Here is an 18,283-nt window from a genome sequence, read left to right as displayed (position 1 = left end):
TTGGGTTTTAGCATTAAATCTTTTTGGTTATTGTGAAGTTCGTAGATTTTCAGATGATTTGTGTGGAACATGAATAAGTGGAAAAGGACTAAAGACACGTATCTTGTCGTTGTTATTATGCGGGAACACTTTTCAAATACCTCTACTCCACAGTTTTTCTCCAAAAAAATGGCATAGGAAATGCTTGGCTTTTTTTCCTCTTAACAAAGAAAAATCTTTAAATGTTTCTTCTTTGTCACTGCTTCCTGCAATATTTTCTTCTTCTAAGCCAGAAAAAATGTCTTTGAAATTCCTAAACAAAATCCTTCCAAGAAGCTATTACAACAACATATGGGAAGTAGATTCTTTTTCTTTGCTTTCAAAATAGTTTCCCTGGAAAAGAAAACATTTCTCAGCCTCTCGTAACAACTCAAACTAAACATCCATTAGTCGCATGTCCTACTACAAAGGAATAACTAAGGCTTATATCAATTAAAATGTAGTGAAGAGAAACCCAAGAAGTGCCAACAAGAAGGGATGGAGAAGAAGGCATAGAAAGAAGAAAAGAAAAGAGCAAACGAAATACAATCAAGTTCTATAGCGTTCAATGAACTTTTACATTTTGTAAGCTGGCGGCGGCAAAGGAGTAGAAGGAGTCTGCCAGACAGAGTACAACTGGAGGCATCAACTGCTACTGTTGCACTATTGACTGTTAGCTGTTGCTGCTACCATGCAACAACAAAAACAGCATCAGCAAACTAAAATACAATTGTGTGTATTTTTTGTGCTGTTGCTCTTGCTGTTGGGTTTCTGTGCGACAACAATAAAACTACGCAAATCTGTTGTTGTAGTTGTTATTTAACACAACAGTTTTACAATTATGCGAGGGTTGGGTAAAGAGTTATGGATCCTTTAGATAAGTCAAGTGGATAAAATATTTTTCAACACAAGCATGATTCGGAAGCCCTTGAAAAAACAATTTTCAATAAAACCAAAGTTTGGAAGTCCTTGGAAATATAATATTTTATAAAACAACTCCTTAAAGTTCTTAAATAAATAATTTGAGAAATAGTTTTCAATTAAATCGTGATTCGGAAGACCTTAATAATATTTTTTTAATAAAACAACAATTTGAAAGTATTTAAAAAATATATTAATAAATTAATAAACACGATTCGGAAGACTTTGAAAAAATAATTTTTAAATTTAAAAGTCTTTGTAAAACTAATTTTTCATGAAACCGCGATTTGGAATTAAAAAAAATATAATTCTCAGAAAAACACGACTTAGAATTAAAAAAAAATGTTTTAAAAATATTTTTCAATTTTTGAAATTTAAAAAAAAAACTATTTTTTTAATAAAGCACGATTTGGAATTTTTAGAAACATTTTTTCAATAAACCACAGTTTGAACCTTTTTTTTAATATTTTTTCAATAAACTACGATTTGGAATTTTTTAGGAAATGTTTTTCAATAAACCTCAGTTTAAACCTTTTTTAAAAATATATTTTTAAATAAAAGCATGATTTGGAATTTTATATTTTTTAAGGGAAAAGAAACTTTTTGAAAATTTTTCATTAAAATCAAGATTTGAAATTAAAAACAAATATTTTTCAACAAAACCACGATTTGGAGTTTTAAACCATATTTTTCAAGAACTGGAATTGAAATTAAAAAAAAAAAAACATTTAAAAATATCTTAAATTTTTAAAAAATATTCTTTTTAATTTTTGAATTAAAAAAATATTTACAATTTCTTCATCTTTTAAGAAAAATATGTAGAATTTTTTGAATTTGTTAAAAAATATTTTTTAATAAACCACGATTTTGAATTTTTTTTTTCAATAAATTTAAAAAAAATTGTTTAAATAATACCACGACATGGAATATTTTGAAAAAAATATTTTTAATATTTTGAATTTTTTTAAAACATTTTTCCGATAAACCACTGTTTGAAACTTTTTTTAATTTTTTTTTTTCAATTTTTAAATTTTTCAAAAAATATTTTTAAATTTTTTGAATATTTAAAAAATATATATTTTTGAAGAAAAACAATACTGGAATTGAAAAAATAATTTTCAATTTTAAAAATTATTTTTCAGTAAAGCCATAACTTTGAATATTTTAAAATATTACTTTTCAAAAAAACACGATTGAGAATAAAAAAAATATTTTTTAACAAAACCACAAATCGAAATTTTTTGAAAAATTAATTTTCAATAAAAAACACCTTTTTATATGTATATTTTCTTAAAAATATTTAAAAACTATCTTAAATTTTAAAAAAATATTTTTTTTTTAATTTTTGAATTTAATAAAAAAGATTTTACAATTTTTTGATCTTTTAAGAAAAATATTTAGAATTTTTTGAATTTGTTAAAAAATATTTTTTTAATAAACCACTATTTTGAACTTTTTTCAATAAATTTAAAAAAATTGTTTAAATAATACCACGACTTAGAATATTTTGAAAAAAAAATGTTTTTAATGAAACCACGATATGAATTTTTTAAAACATTTTTCCAAAAAACCACAGTTTGACCCTTTTTTACATTTTTTTTAAATTAAAAAAAAATTTTAAATCTTTTGAATATTTAAAAAATATATTTTTAAAGAAAAACAATACTGTAATAAAAAATCATTTTCAATTTGGATTTTGTTTTTTTTTTTAATTATTCTTTAATAAAACGCTGATATCGAATTTTTTGAAAAGTTTTTTTCAACGAAACTGCAATTTTCAACTTTAAGAAATTATTTTTCAGTAAAGCGATAACTTTGAATATTTTAATACATTATTTTTCAAAAAAACCACAAATCGAAATTTTTGAAAAATTAATTTTTCAATAAAAAACTACGTTTTATAATTTTCTTAAAAAATATTTTTTAATAAAACCACGATTTTGAATTTTCTTAACAAAATATTTTTCAATAAATCCAAGATATAAAATATTTAAAAATATATTTTTTAATAAAACCACAAATGTAACTTTTTTAAAAAATTATTATTTAATAAAATCACAAATGTAATTTTTTTAGAAAATTATTTTTTAATAAAACCACGATTTGGAATATTTCCAAAAATTATTTTCATAAAAAACCACGACTTGGAATATTTCCAAAAATTATTTTTATAAAAAACCACGATTTGGAATATTTCAAAAAATTATTTTTATAAAAAACCACGATATGGAATATTTCCAAAAATTATTTTTATAAAAACACGAATTGGAATATTTCCAAAAATTATTTTTATTAAAAATCACGATTAGGTTTTTTTTAAATTATTTTCCAATGAAACCACGAATTAGATTTTTACAAAAAAATGTTTTTTAATAAAACTGCGATTTTGAATGTTTAAAAAAAAAATTTAATAATATCACTATTTGATTTTATTATTTATTTTAAACTAGACCACGATTTGGATTTTTTTAAATTATTTTTTAATAGAACTACGAGTGGGGTTTTTTTTAAAATTATTTCTAAATTTGAAATACCACGACTTGGAATTTGTAAACATTATTTTCCATAAAACCTCGATTTGAAGTTTTTTTTTTAATTATTTTACAATAAAACCCCGATTTTGAATTTTTTAAAAACGATTTTCAATAAAACCTTGTTTTGGAATTTTTAAAAATTATTTTCCATAAAACCACGATTTGAAGTTTTTTAACTTATTTTCCAAAAAAACACGATTTGAAGTTTTTTTAAATTATTTTCTAATAAAACCACGGTTTAAAAAAATTACTTTTAAAAAAAATCACCATTTGATTTTTTAAATTATTTTTGAATAAAACCACGATTTAGAATTTTTTAAAAAAATTATTTTTTAAATAAACAACGGTTTGGAATTTTTTAAAAAATTATTTTTTAATAAAACCACTATTTGGAATTTTTTAAAAAAATATTTTTTAATAAAACCACGATTTGGAATTTTTAAAAAATTTATTTTAAAATAAAACCACGATTTTGGAGTTTTTTAAAACAATTTTTAAAAAACAAGATTTGGAATTTTTTAAAAATTATTTTCAATAAACCTACGATTTGGATTTTTTCAAAAATTATTTTAAATAAAAGCAAGATTTGGAATTTTTTAAATAAATATTTTTCTCTAAAACCTTTCGTAGTTTAAAAATTTCTAGTAAATTCACGATTTGGAATTGTTTAAAAATATTTTTCAATAAAACCACGATTTGGAATTGTTTAAAAATATTTGTTAATTTTATTTTTTTTATAAAATTATTTTGCAATAAAACTAGGCTTTTTAATTCCATAATGAAATATTTTGCAATTTAGTAGTCCTTGCCGTAGGTAGTTTGTTTGCATTACTTTGTAATGTGTTCTTTGACTTCCAAAATGTTGCTGAGCACTTTTGTTTACATTAAACTTTTCACTTCATCCCACCAAAAAAGGAGGAGAACGTGATTGCACTTTTCGGGGTGCTTGGCAAACGAACAACAAACCAACAAAATGACGACAATGACAATCGTACAAAAAGACAAACAAACAAATGAACGAACAGAATAAATGTAACAGAAGATGAAGTTTGTTTTCCCAACAATTTATTGTTCACGTTTCACATACCAACCAACCAACATACGGATGGATGGAGGATACATCCATGAAACATACATACATGCATTTGCTAAATGTGTCGTCCTCTTGTTTCTGGAATACAGAGGCAAGCATTTAGTTCATACCTTCGTCTATTTGTGTGTTTTTTTTTCATTCAGCATGCATCAGTCGCTGGCTGGCATTGTTGCTACTTTTATTCACTATTTGCAAGGCAATGCGACATTAGTCAACTGGCATTGTCTGTTGGTGATGTCGCCTTCTGCTTACAGCAACAGTTAGCTGTAGCTATCGTCACTGGTTGAGAGTAAGTGGTACATCATGGTTGGGTTGCAAGAAGAAGATTCCTTTCTTTGCTCTGCTTTGAATTGTAAAAAAGGGGCATTACACGAACTAACATTATTAACTTTTAGACGACATGTTTGGGCCATGGCTCAGTACACAGATTGTATGTCGCTCCCTCTTTAAGAGTTACTTTATTTTGATTTCTTTTTACACAGTTTTTCGTTCAATTTTAATTTTATATTAGGCGCCACATTTGGGAAGTAGGTACTTATGGGTTGGCTGGATACAGTGTAACATTTACCACAGGAAGGTGAGGGCAAACATGTTTTGATAAGAGAAATATTTCCCTAGTATAAAACCATCGAATTATACTTAGAAAATGAATATCGCCTTTATAGAATTACAGGCCAAAGTTGCCTTAATATGGGTTTCCAGGGTGGGTTTGTTGAAGCCTGCAGTAGCAACCATTGTCTTATCATGCCACTGTCTTCATCTTCTTCTATTTTTCCTTTAAATTGTAGCTATTCTCCGTCTTCGACTATCACTTTCTCAATTTACACACACTTAACATGCAACAATAGCAGTAACCTGTAGCATCCAAACAAATTCTATGCACGAAACTTTATTTGTTTTTTACTGTCAATTTCGTTTTGTAGACGTTTAACAAAAAGCAGTGAAACTCCACACTCATATACATACATATGTACATATGTAAATACACACAAAAAAGACAACGTGATAATCGAAAACTTGTAATAGAATGGAAACCTTTATTGTTACTTCAGCAGGATATTACATAAAATGTTTAGTTTTGCTCTTTCCATGCGTGCTTCTCACCACAGCCGCATAGTTACATCTCGAGACGACACACCACCAAGTCATTGGAAATCTATGCGCATGCGTGATTCAATGCTATTCTCGGTTTTTAATACTTATTTCATTTTTTTTTTCTCATGCTGCGGCAAGTGCTTTCAACAGCAATTTCAATGCAATTTTCTGTTACTGCTGCTTTAGACAGAGAAGAAGTAGGAACGTGTGACTATTCCGCATTGATTTTTCTTTTCTTGAAATTGATATGAAATTGAAATTGATTTCATTTGATGTTTGCCGACAGAGATGCAGTTAGCAAATAGTCAATTCAAATAGACATAATTATGCAGCACATGTGTTCAATGATTAGTACTGTGTGATCAGCATACATGTTCTTCGATTGAAGAAGTTTAAACAGTGAATAGGACCTAAGAATTCCGTTTATAATTCTGGGGGATAAGTTATTAAATAAAAATTTGGCTTGACATTTTGCTTGCTAGGGATCATTAAATATAAGTTTTTATTAATTTCTGGTTTGAGTTGACCTGAATGATCGAAGATTTTGGAATATGAACATGTAAAAAAGTGTCAGTCGGCTTTGCCGACAGATATATACCCTCAGCCAATGTGAAGCGAAATTTTCACCTCCGGACAAATCGAATGTATTTAAGGTCTCTTCAGAATTTTGTGGACATTTCAACTTGCCGACAAAATGTGGATTAGGAATTAACTGCTCTAAGACACAAATGTTGAACTTTTGTAGGGCAGGTACCCTTAGGGAAGACCGATATGGACCATTTTAGAAGTTAAACTAAATTTTGACAAAATATTAGGAGATCCAAAGTTTGGACCAAATTGGTTGGCCCATTCAAGTGATATCGTCCTAGCATTTTAGTGTCATTTTTTAAATATTGGGGAGAAGTACCGCAAGTTGTGGACCGGTATTGCCCATGAAACTAAGTTTGGATATAATATGACGAAGACCTAATATTGGAACAAATCGGTTGAACAGTTCGAGAGTTAACGTTCTTTCCGAAAGGCACAACTGGTGACATAGGGATTTTTACACCTTTCGGGCTGTTTTCCTAAGAAATATGGACTTGCCCCTGAAAAAACTTTTACCGTCGTAATGGAGGTAGCTAATGCAAATCGCTTCAACAAAAATCAAAGTGATTCAAGAGCAGGTGTTAAAGTGAACTTATCCGAAATTGTGTGTGAGAGGTACCAGAAGTAGTAGACAAATATAGTCCATATTCGAATCTGATCTATATCTGGTAGATATATTAGGATGTGCAAAGTACATTTTTTATGTTTTGTGGGGGAGGTACCTGAAGGAGTGGACCGATATAGCCCATCTTCGCATCTAAATTATGTTTTGCTAAAATATTAAGAAGGCCAAATTTTGGACCGAGTCGGCAGATCCGTTCTAGAGTTATCTTGCGCTCCAACCACTACATACGGTGTCATAGGGGTTTTTTGCACCATTCAGGCTATTTTCTCAGGAAGTATGGACTTGCCCCTGATGAAAGTTATACTGTCGTATAGAGGACAGTAAATAGAAGTTGCTACAGCAAACACCAAAACGATTCGAGAGCAGGTCCTAAAGTGAACTTTTTCAAAATTTTGTGTGGGAGGTACCCGAAGGAGTGGATGGATTGGGTCCATAGTGAAACCTCATCTAAGTCTGGTAGAAATTTCACGATGTGGAAAGTATGGACCAAATCGGTTACTCCCTTCAAGAGTTATCGTGCCCACAAATTTTCCGAACATTTTGGAACTTTTGTGGGGGAGGTACCGGAAGGAGTGGACCGATATAGCTCATCTTTGAACTTAAACTAAGCTTGGACATAATATTACGAAAGCCAAAATTTGAACCGAATCGGTTCATCCGTTCAAGAGTTATCGTGCGCACCAGCCAGCCAGACGGACGGACATTGCTAAATCAACTCCAAATTGTCTGAAACACATTTCGTCCAAACATACTTGGGGTCTAAAACCATTATTTCGATGAGGCACATTTTGCCCGTATTCTAGCCTAAAGGCTGAGGGTATAAAAAATTGTTTGAAATTTTGCCTGTTAGGGCGAAGATCATTTAATATGAGTTTTTTATTAATTTCTGGTTGGAGTTGAGCTGAATGATCGAAGATTTTTGCATATGAAACAGGATTCCCACACAACTACCAAATTATGGGACCGGTTTCACTGTTAGTTACGCAGCTCATCAGGCATGCGCCGCTCTAAAGGCAGAAGACCCTTTGAGGTCTTCAACGCTCATAAGAACTCTTCTTGAGATTTTCTATGGACAGAAGACCTTTTCTTGTGGACTTCTATAAAAAGAACGCATCTTCTAAAAAAAAAGGTGACATCTTCTTCAGGTCTTTTATGAACAGAATACCTCTTCTTGAGATCTTCTATAGACAAAAAACCTCTTCTTGAAATCTTCTATAGACGGAATACCTCTTATGGAACCCTTTTTATAGACAGAAGATCTCTTCTTGAGGTCTTTTATCAGCAGAATACCTCATTTTGAGGTCTTCTATAGACAAACACCCTCTTCTTGAGTTCTTCTTTAGACGGAATACTTCTTCCTGAATACTTGTAATGGTCTCGTCTTGAGATCCTTTTTAGACCAAAATCCTGTTCTTGAGGTCTTCTATAGACAGAAGTCCACTCCTTAAGTCTGCTATACATAGAAGGCCTCTTATTGAGGTATTCTATAGATAGACACAAGACCTCCTCTCGGGGTGTCCTAAAGACAGAAGACCTCTTCTGTAGATAGAAGACATCTTATTAATGTTTTTTATAAACAGGAGACCACTTCTTGAGGTCTTTTATAGACAAACATCTTCTTGAGGTCTTATATAGACAGAGGGTCTATTCAAGAGATTTTCTATAAACTGAAGACCTCTTCTTGAGGTATTCTATAAACAGAAGATCTCTTCTTGAGGCCTTCTATAGACAGAAAATTCCTTATTGAGGCCTTCTATAGACAGAAGACTGCTTCTTAATGTCTTCTATATACAGAAGGATACTTCTTGCGGCCTTCCATGAACAGAAGACCTCTTCTTGAGGGGCCCATATATTGGCATCCTCTAGCAAACAACAAGCCAATACAATCTGAGTTTTGCGGAGGATGTACCTGCGAATGGAAATTATATCTTTGAGGTTCACAAGAACTACGTTCGATTATAATTTGAAAACAATGTTCAAACAGTTCTAAAACTGTACTTAAGCGAAATTTTTGAATTTTGCTAGGGAAGTACCGGAAGTAGTTGTCCGATATACACCTTCTTTGAACTTGATACAAGTTTGAGAGAAATATTACAATGTTCAAATATTGGACCAATGTTAGTCAATTCAATCGACAGTTATCCTGTCCACCAGCCATTTTAGTTGGTCAAAGTTGGAATTTTTGAGCATTTGGACCATTAGGTTAGAAACCATGGACTTGTCCACGCAAAAAATTGCATTGCTGTAAATACGACCACAAGGAGTACATTCGGTAAACATTTCAAAACATTGCCCGAACAACTCTGAGATATTGTCTCGGGCTATATTGTCTCTGAACATAATGCTTAAAAAAACTTGGTTTTCATGGGCAGAAATAGAATGTAGAAAATCCACAATTTTGTTCACTTTTTTTGATATTTTGTTCATAACGGCCAAACCATTGAGATTTTCAATCCAATGCTAAGACAAAAATTGTAACCAAGACAGTGGTTAAGAACTTTCTAGTACATAGCAGAAGCATTGGAATACTCCTTCAGGCAGTTTTGGCCTTGTGAAAGTGCAAATTTTTCGTAAAAATATTGATGAATTATAAAAATTTGCACTTTCACAAGGCCAAAACTGTCTAATGCCAATGCTTTTGGAATTCGGATAGACAATTCCTAAGTTATCTTGGTCATTCGTCAAATTAGTTGGTGCTGGAAGGGTTAGAGCTTTTGGACCATCATTTCAGGGAGTATGGACTTAACTAGTTACTTAGTTGGCCCCCTACAGGACATTTGTCCTATAAGCCGAACTAAGAAAAGTTTTTCATTCCTCTCTATTTGTGGCTTTATTTGTCCAATTTCTCCTCCAATCTCGTCTTCAACTTGTTTACTCCATCTAAGCATTGGCCTTCCAGTTCTGCGTGTACGGCAATGCAGCCCATTTTTATACGCCTTTTTAAGGGGGACTTGCAACCGAAAAATATGTATCATCATAGTAGGAGCAATTTTTTCCCAGAAATTTCGACCCGAAGGAGTGGGTCGATAGATTCCATATTCGGTCCAATCGGTTGATCCGTTGAAGAGATATGGCGCTTGTTATTTTAGCAAAAAAAAAACTTTGTGGGGGAGGTATCGGAAATAGTGGGCCGATCAAAACCATCTTCCAGCTTTGCCTAAAATTTTGCAGGAATATTAAGATTAACAAAATTTGGACCAACTCAGTATCCATTTAAAAGGCTGTCGTGCGCACCAACCACTACGCAAGGTAACCGTAAGGGGTTTTTTTCAGTTTTCGGGTCATTTTCTCAAGAAGTATGGACTTGCCCCTGAAAAAGAATTTGTACACACGCACATCCTGAGCCAAAAAATATTAAACTGCACTTTTCGGAAATTTTGTGTGGAAGGTAACCGAACGAGTGGACCTATGTAGTCTACATTCGTACATCATCTATGACTGGTAGAAATATTACGATGGGCAGAGTATGGCGCAAAATTTTAACGAAAAAATTTAAACTTTTGTGAGGGAGACCCAAAAGTGGGGGCCGATATGGTTAACTTTTAAACTTGATCTAGGTATACACAAAATATTACAAAATGAAAAACTTGGACAAAATCGGTTGATCCGTTCGAGAGTTATAGTGGCCAACAGACAGACGGACGGATAGACTTGGCTGAATTGACTCCAAACTGTTTGAAACGGATTTGGTATTATTTTTATATCGCCAGCCTTTAGTGTATATACCCTACACTTTGATACGACCAAAAATGTGCCTCATCGAAGTAATGGGTTTAGACCCCAAGTATGTTGGGACGAAATCTGTTTCAGACAATTTGGAATCGATTTAGCACTGTCCGTCCGTCTGTCTGGCTAGCAGGCTGGTGCGCACGATAACTCTCGAACAAGCAACCGATCGGGTCCAAACATTGGCCACATTGCTCCACTCCTTCCGGTACCTCCCCCACAAATATTCGAACGTTTTCGGTAGAATGGTGCGCACGAAAACTCTTGCGCACCACGGCAGCGGGTTCTTTCGTGCCGGATTGACCCGAAACCATAGTTGTTTCGGCCAGCTGCTGCCAACCCAGCATTAAACCTATTCGTCTACGTTGGGTTAAATGCTGCTACAACAACAACTACAACTCTTGAAGGAAGTAATCGAATTTGCAGCGTACGTAAAAATACTTTAAATAACATTTCCAATCGTTTCGCTCGCCGTTTAGTTTCGTTTTGTTTACATTCGTGAGTGCGAACAAAACGAAAAGTACTCAACTCCACAAGAGCAGATAGAAAACGGAATAGTACTAAACACATGTGAATAAATCAAAAACGTTTGGTGGTTGATAAAAGTCCTTGTGATATGCTGATGCTAACTTATAGGGTTGTTAAGCAATCACATGTGTGTGTGCCTGAGTGTGTCATTGACCATAACGCACAGCAAACGTTTGCCAAAAATTCTTTTTGTTTGGGTGGTGAATGAAACAACTCTGCAAAGCATAGCCGAAGTACATTTCAGCAATCGCACAGTTTTCATCTTTTTACATTGAAAAGTTTGTGGTTTTGTTTTGGTTGTGAGAATGAAACGATTCAGAGAAGCTGAAAAGTTTGTCGCTTTGTGTGAATGGTACGGGAATCGTTTTGTTTTTTTTTTCCGTTCATTGCGAATTTGTCATAACTTTGCATATGTTAATATTACTTCCAGGCTTATATCGAGTTAGAATATGGATTATATTGGCCAACTCCTTCGGGTACCTCCCACACAAAATTCCAAACAAGTGAAGTTAAAGGGCTCCTCGTGGATCGTTTTGAAATTTTTTTCAGTATGTTGCCCTTGCGGCCGCCTTTACGACGGTACAATTTTTTTCGGGGGCAAGTCCATACTTCCTGAGATATACCCTAAAACTTCAATGAAACCGTGATGGCGCCATCTAAACTGGGTAGTAAGATAACCCTCGAAGGGAGAAACCGATTTGGTTGTACATCGTATTATTTCTTACAGCCTCGAATTATGCCCTAGTTTTTCGGGGACAAGTCCATTCTTCCTGAGAAATTGGACAAAAAAACCCTATAAATGTCAGAAGTATTGTGTTTACTCCTTTTCTTTAGGTCCGAGGCTGAGGATATATCTCTGTCGGCACAGCTGATTGATGCTTTCTTAGTTGTTTTCAGTTAATTAAGCCTATCATTAAGCCTAGTGTACTACTCCTATTAAAAAATATGTCTCCTTAGGTCATGATAACACTGTGCGACAACAACAAAAAAATGACAAGGAAAATCGAGTACATTATGAAAGTAGAGTTAAAAATACGAGACACGTGTATCGGCGTTTTTAAAGTTTATGTCGGAAAGTAACCAAAATAGGCGGGACAAGTTCCGCCCATTTTGAATTTTTTCGAAATATTCGAGTTAAGATATCTTGGAATCCTTGCATTTCAGGTATATAGTGTCTTTGGCAACTTTACTTAGAAGGGTGTGGGGAATATTTTCGTTAAAAATTTTAACCCTCATGCGGTTCATTAAAGGGGTATTTTTTGTCATTTTTTCGAAAATCTTTCAAAAACTTCTTAAAAATGTGATCCTAGCAATTCAAAATATTCTACAAAATTGTTCTCCATAAAATTTTACTATAGGTCGCAGAATACACCAAATCTGTAGCTGTTGTCTAATCGTCAGGAATCTAAAAATGAAAAACACGTTTTAGGGTTAAAGTCGGACTTCATCTGAGTTTGTTTAAAATTGTTCCACAAAACATAATTTTAGAGAGATGATGTCAGAGACAAAATTATTCTTCGTCAAATTTCACTATGGGTCACTAAAGAAATGAAATGTCTATTTACATTTTATAGCATAAAAATATCAGTATGAATTTTGCTGAAAAAAAAAACATGAAAATATTTTCCACTTTTTTTGATGAAAAATATTTTCATCTTTTTCCGAGTTGATACATGGAAGTAATATGAAACTTGGTTACAGGTGAAAAGTGTCAAAGGATGAAAAATTCTAAACAAAATTTCATTGTGAGTTTCAAAATAAACCATATATTTATATATACTATTTCCTTAAAAAATTTGATTATAAATTTATATATATTGGGATGAAATTATATGTTTTAATTTTGGACTGTTAATTTACATAATTCCATACTGGATCAAAATCTAACAAAATCCTTTACTTTTTGGGAATATTGTGGCTTTGTAGTGCGATACGAACACTCTGTGTCAACGTTTCTCATTACTTTGTAAATATGTATGTACATAAGTTTTTCATTTCATCAATGAACGTGTTTCATGGATTATTTTTCATCAATGCTATGCAATTTTGCATCTTCAATATAATGTAATAAAATGCAATGGTACACTTTCATTATGCAGTCAAATACTTTCATTAATGTAATGCACCTGTTTCATAGTATTAATGTAAGTTTCATAGCATTTATGAAATAATTCATTAATTTTACTTTAATGAATCTCAATGATTTTTTTTTTTTCATTTATTAAATGAATCTCTTCCTTTGTTTAAAATCAATGACAAATTTCATTGATGGAACGTAAGATTTCATTCATATAATGAACGTTTTTCGTTTAGTGTATATTGTTGTAAATTCCCATTATTTTTCAAGTACTGGTAATGAGTACGGTAGCATGTTTCTATTACTTTGTAGTGAGTTTCATGTGGCTTTTGTTTGGGAAAGGGGTACAAAAGTAAGCATTATTATATTGAAGAGTATCCAAAGAAGGAAATTTTCAACCTTATTAAAAAATGAACAAACTGTACGCTTATAGTTTTTTATTTATTACTCTTCCAAAGTAACTAGTAATTATTTTATTTATCATTTTTAGACGATTAATGCACTGCACACATAAAATCCCTCAATTGCTTTAGTATTTGTGGGCTATTCCCTGTATTAATTATAGCTTTTAAAAAGAAAACATTAGTAAATTTTGTAAACTATATACATATGTATACGTATTTTTGTATTTATTTTCATCACCACTTTATAGTTATAACAGCACCACACACACCTACACACATTTCGCTTTTCATTAACACTCACAAAACGCTTTATTCAAAAATCACAATTTGTGTTGCTTTCACTGTGTTTCCTTGATTTCATTTGAATTTTTTTCTTTTATTTCCAATTTTTGTCTTGTCCTTCAAACCTTTTCCTGCATCCATCCAAACGACATACCAACAATCCCAACTCTACCTTGAAACCAACAAATATGAATGAAAAACAACAACAACATCGACATTTCACAGGATAATCTACAACGGCGACTTGCTGATCTTGAGGCGGCATTTTTGCGATTAGAGCAAAAGTTGAATAATGTGAGTATCCTGCAACCCTACTCCTAGTCTCCTTTTAAAAGACCTTTTATAACAAATTGACATAAAACGAAATGAGAATGAGCAGAAAATAAGCTTTGCATTTAATTCCGAAATGGAAAAAAGGACCAGCAGAAAATTGATGCTGATGATGTTGATGATAAGGATAATGACTGACACTGGCCTGTTTTAATAACTGTAACTTCTTTGCAAGGAGTGTATATATGACATTTATGTATATAACTGTCTGTCTTATTTTATTTTCTTGTGCACAAAAAAACCATTTAATTTCCTGCCTCAAGTGTCAATATATGTCCAAGAATATAATAAAGAATGTGGAAATACAAACGATGAACATATTTTTATATCCCACAATATGTCAATGTGATGATGCTTACAAAAGCATCTTTTCTTAGACCATGTCTTTCTTCAATTGCTTGCCTGCCAGCTTCTTCTTTTTCTTTTGCCAACATTTATTATTCAACTGTCACCATAAACAAAACAAAAACGAAACGAAACCTTCCCAATAGACGACAACACAAACACCCAAAAGCGTAAACATTTTCTGTGGTGTCAAACTCTAATCTTTTAAACATTTTGACCATTTCCTCCTCCTCTTCGTTGGACATTTGTACAACAACAAGACATAAAATACACGAGTCGCTATTTATCTCTTTTCCATGTCCATACATATGTTCAAGTTCCACTATCTGTCGGTCTGTCGAAAGCATTAAATTTGTTCCGTTCTGTTGGGGGCTTTTCTTTTGCCTTTTCTTCCGCACAGTAATGGCAGAAAAACATTTTGCACTTAAGCAGCCAACCAAACATTCGCACCAACCGAACATTAATATCCGAGTATGTACGAGTATGTAATGTGTAAATGTTGCTGAGTCAAATAAGCAAAGTTACTTTCTTGAGCTTGCTTCCTTCCCCTGTCTGCCTCTTTACCGCAGGCAATTTCTTTATTATTATTGTAATCCAATGTGGTCAAATTGAATACAGTGTGGAAAGAAGTTATTAAAACAGGTTGTAACTTAGTAAAGTAATTAAAAGTAAAAATAGGTAGCAAAAAATAAATAAAAATTCAGCATGAACCAGCCTGAGGTTTACTTCTAGGTCCTCGCCAACCAACAGAATGTGTTGCCGGCTTCGTAGCGTCTACAAACTCCACAACCAAAAACTTATTTATCTTCCGAACTGGAACGAATAATACAATTCTACAGGTTTTTACAAGATCTACCATAGATACAATAACTTCGCAGGTCTTCTATAGATAGAATACCCTTTCACAGGTTTTCCCTTATAGACCGGAAACCTTGTGGAGACCCCTAAAGAGATATAAATACCTTCCACAGGTCCTACGAGTACATATACAGACAGAAGACTTTCTAAAGAACTTCTTTAGACCGAAGACCTTTTCTAGGACTTGTTATTGGGGTCAGACATCTTAATATGACGAATATACAAATAATGGAATTTGCTGTTAAATTAATGTTCCAGTACTGCAAGAACATACACATCTTTATTATTTTCCGATAACATATAGTAAAAATTTTAATCCTAGTAAAAATGTGTAGATTTTGCAGGTTCTGGAACAGGCATTAAATAACTGGGGATATTGTTATTTATAGCCTCCTAAAAATATGCACCACACATTCTGTGGTATTTCTAACAGCTGTTTTGCCCCTTATTTCAGAAAAGGTCAACAGAAGCACTGTTTCCATAGAAAGGGTCAAAAGGGGCTACAATAGTACCATTTCATTCAGAAAGGGGTCTATGGAAACACCATTTCCTTACAAAAGGGTATACAGAAGCAAGCTTTCCCTCAAAAAGGGTCTATAGAAAAACCATTTCCTTCAAGAAGGGTTTATAGAAGCACCATTTCCTTCAAGAAGGGTCTATGGAAGCACCCTTTCCTTCCAGAAGGGTCTATAAAATCCCCATTTATTTGAAGAAGGGTCTATAGAAGCACCCTTTCCTTCAAGAAGGGTCTATTGAAGAACTTTTTCCTTCAAGCACACTTTCTTTCAGACATGTTCTTCAGAAGCACCCATTCTTTCAGAAAGGTTCTTCAGAAGCACACTTTCTTTCAGAAAGGTACTTCACTCTTTCCTTCAAGAAGGGTCTATGGAAGCACGCTTTCCTTCAAGAAGGGTCTATAGAAGCACTCTTTCCTTCAAGAAGGGTCTATGGAAGCACCCTTTCTTTGAAGAAGGGTCAATAGAAGCACCCTTTCTTTGAAGAAGGGTCTATATAAGCACCCTTTCCTTCAGGAATGGTCTATAGAAGCACCCTCTCCTTCATGAAGGGTCTATAGAAGCACCCTTTCCTTCAAGAAGGGTCTATAGAAGCACCCTTTCTTTCAAGAGGGGTGTATAGAAGCACCCTTTCTTTCAGAAAAGTTATATAGAAGCACCCTTTCTTTCAGAAAAGTTATATAGAAGCACCATTTCCTTCAAGGAGGGTCCACAGAAGCACCCTTTCCTTCATGAAGGGTCTACAGAAGCACCCTTTCCTTCAAGAAGGGTCTATAGAAGCACCCTTTCCTTCAAGAAGGGTCTATAGAAGCACCCTTTCCTTCAAGAAGGGTCTATAGAAGCACCCTTTCTTTGAAGAAGGGTTTATAGAATCACCCTTTCTTTGAAGAAGGGTCTATAGAAGCACCCTTTCTTTGAAGAAGGGTCTATAGAAGCACCCTTTCTTTGAAGAAGGGTCTATAGAAGCACCCTTTATTTGAAGCAGGGTAAAAAAAAAAAAAAAGAAGCACCCTTTCCTTCAAGAAGGGTCTGTGGAAGCCCCCTTTGCTTCAAGAAGGGTCTACAGAAGCACCCTTTCCTTCAAGAAGGGTCTATAGAAGCACCCTTTCCTTCACGAAGGGTCTCTAGAAGCACCCCTTGCTTGAAGAAGGGTCTAAAGAAGTACCCTTTCCTTCAATAACGGTCTAAAGAAGCACTCTTGCTTTGAAGAAGGGCCTATAGAAGCACCCTTTCATTCAAGAAGGGTCTCTAGAACACCCTTCGCTTCAAGAAGGAACTGTAGAAGTACCTTTTCCTTCAAGAAGCGTCTATAGAAACACACTTTCCTTCAAGAAAGGTATATAGAAGCACCCTTTGCTTTATGAAGGGTCTAACGAAGAACCCTTTCCCTCAAGAAGGGTCTATGGAAGCACCCTTACATTCAAGAAGGGTCTATAGAACACCCTTCCATTCAAGAATGATCATTAGAAGCACCCTTTCCTTCCATAAGGGTCTATAGAAGCACCATTTCCTCCAAGAAGCGTCTATAGAAGAACCCTTTCCTTCACGAAGAGTCTCTAGAAGCACCCTTTCCTTCAAGAAGGGTCTTTGGAAGCACTCTTACCTTCAAGAAGGGTCTTTGGAAGCCCCCTTTCTTTCAAGAAAGGTATATAGAAGCACCCTTTGCTTCAAGAAGGGTCTAAAGAAGCACCATTTGCTTCAATAAGGGTCTATAGAAGCACCCTGTTCTATCAGGAGGGGTCTATAGAAGCACCCTTGCCTTAAAGGAGAGTCTGTAGAATCATTCTTTCCTTCAGTAAGGGTCTACAGAAGCACACTTTCTTTAAATAAGTGTCTATAGAATCACATTATCTTTCATGAAGGGTCTATAGAAGCACCCTTTCTATCAAGAAAGCTATATATAGGCACCATTTCCTTCAAGGAGGGTCTGTAGAAGCACCCTTTCCTTCAAGAAGGGTCTATAGAACCACTGTTTCCTTCAAGAAGGGTCTATAGAAGCACTCTTTCCTTCACGAAGGGTCTCTAGAAGCACTCTTTCCTTCAAGAAGGTTCTATAGAAGCCCTATCTTTGAAGAGGGGTCTATAGAAGCACCCTTTCTTTCAAGAAGGGTCTCTAGAAGCCCCCTTTCCTTCAAGAAGGACCTGTAGAAGCCATCTTTCCTTCAAGGAGGGTCTATAGAAGCATACTTACACCCTTTCTTTCCGAAAGGTTCTTCAGAAGCACCCTTTCTTTCCGATAGGTTCTTCAGAAGCACCCTTTCTTTCCGATAGGTTCTTCAGAAGCACCCTTTCTATCGAAAGGTTCTTCAGAAGCACCCTTTCTTTCCGAAAGGTTCTTCAGAAG

At 33.6% G+C, this 18,283-nt stretch overlaps 1 protein-coding gene across 2 annotated transcripts in view; it reads left to right on the top strand.

Moving 5' to 3' along the window:
• LOC141406439 (uncharacterized) overlaps positions 1-18,283 on the top strand; it is a 365,311-nt gene that overhangs the window by 263,073 nt on the left and 83,955 nt on the right. The window contains exon 6 of one of the 2 annotated variants that reach the window (XM_073991888.1): positions 14,117-14,185. The exons of the other annotated variant lie outside the window; for it this stretch is intronic. Within the exon in view, the coding sequence (XP_073847989.1) occupies positions 14,117-14,185 (69 nt within the window). The remainder of the gene's footprint in view (positions 1-14,116; positions 14,186-18,283) is intronic. 2 annotated transcript variants of the gene reach the window in all.

Source organism: Musca autumnalis, unplaced genomic scaffold, assembly GCF_047663935.1.
Source record: "Musca autumnalis isolate F117 unplaced genomic scaffold, ASM4766393v1 scaffold_5, whole genome shotgun sequence".
NCBI lineage: Eukaryota > Metazoa > Arthropoda > Insecta > Diptera > Muscidae > Musca > Musca autumnalis.
This window is presented reverse-complemented; position numbering and strand designations above follow the sequence as displayed.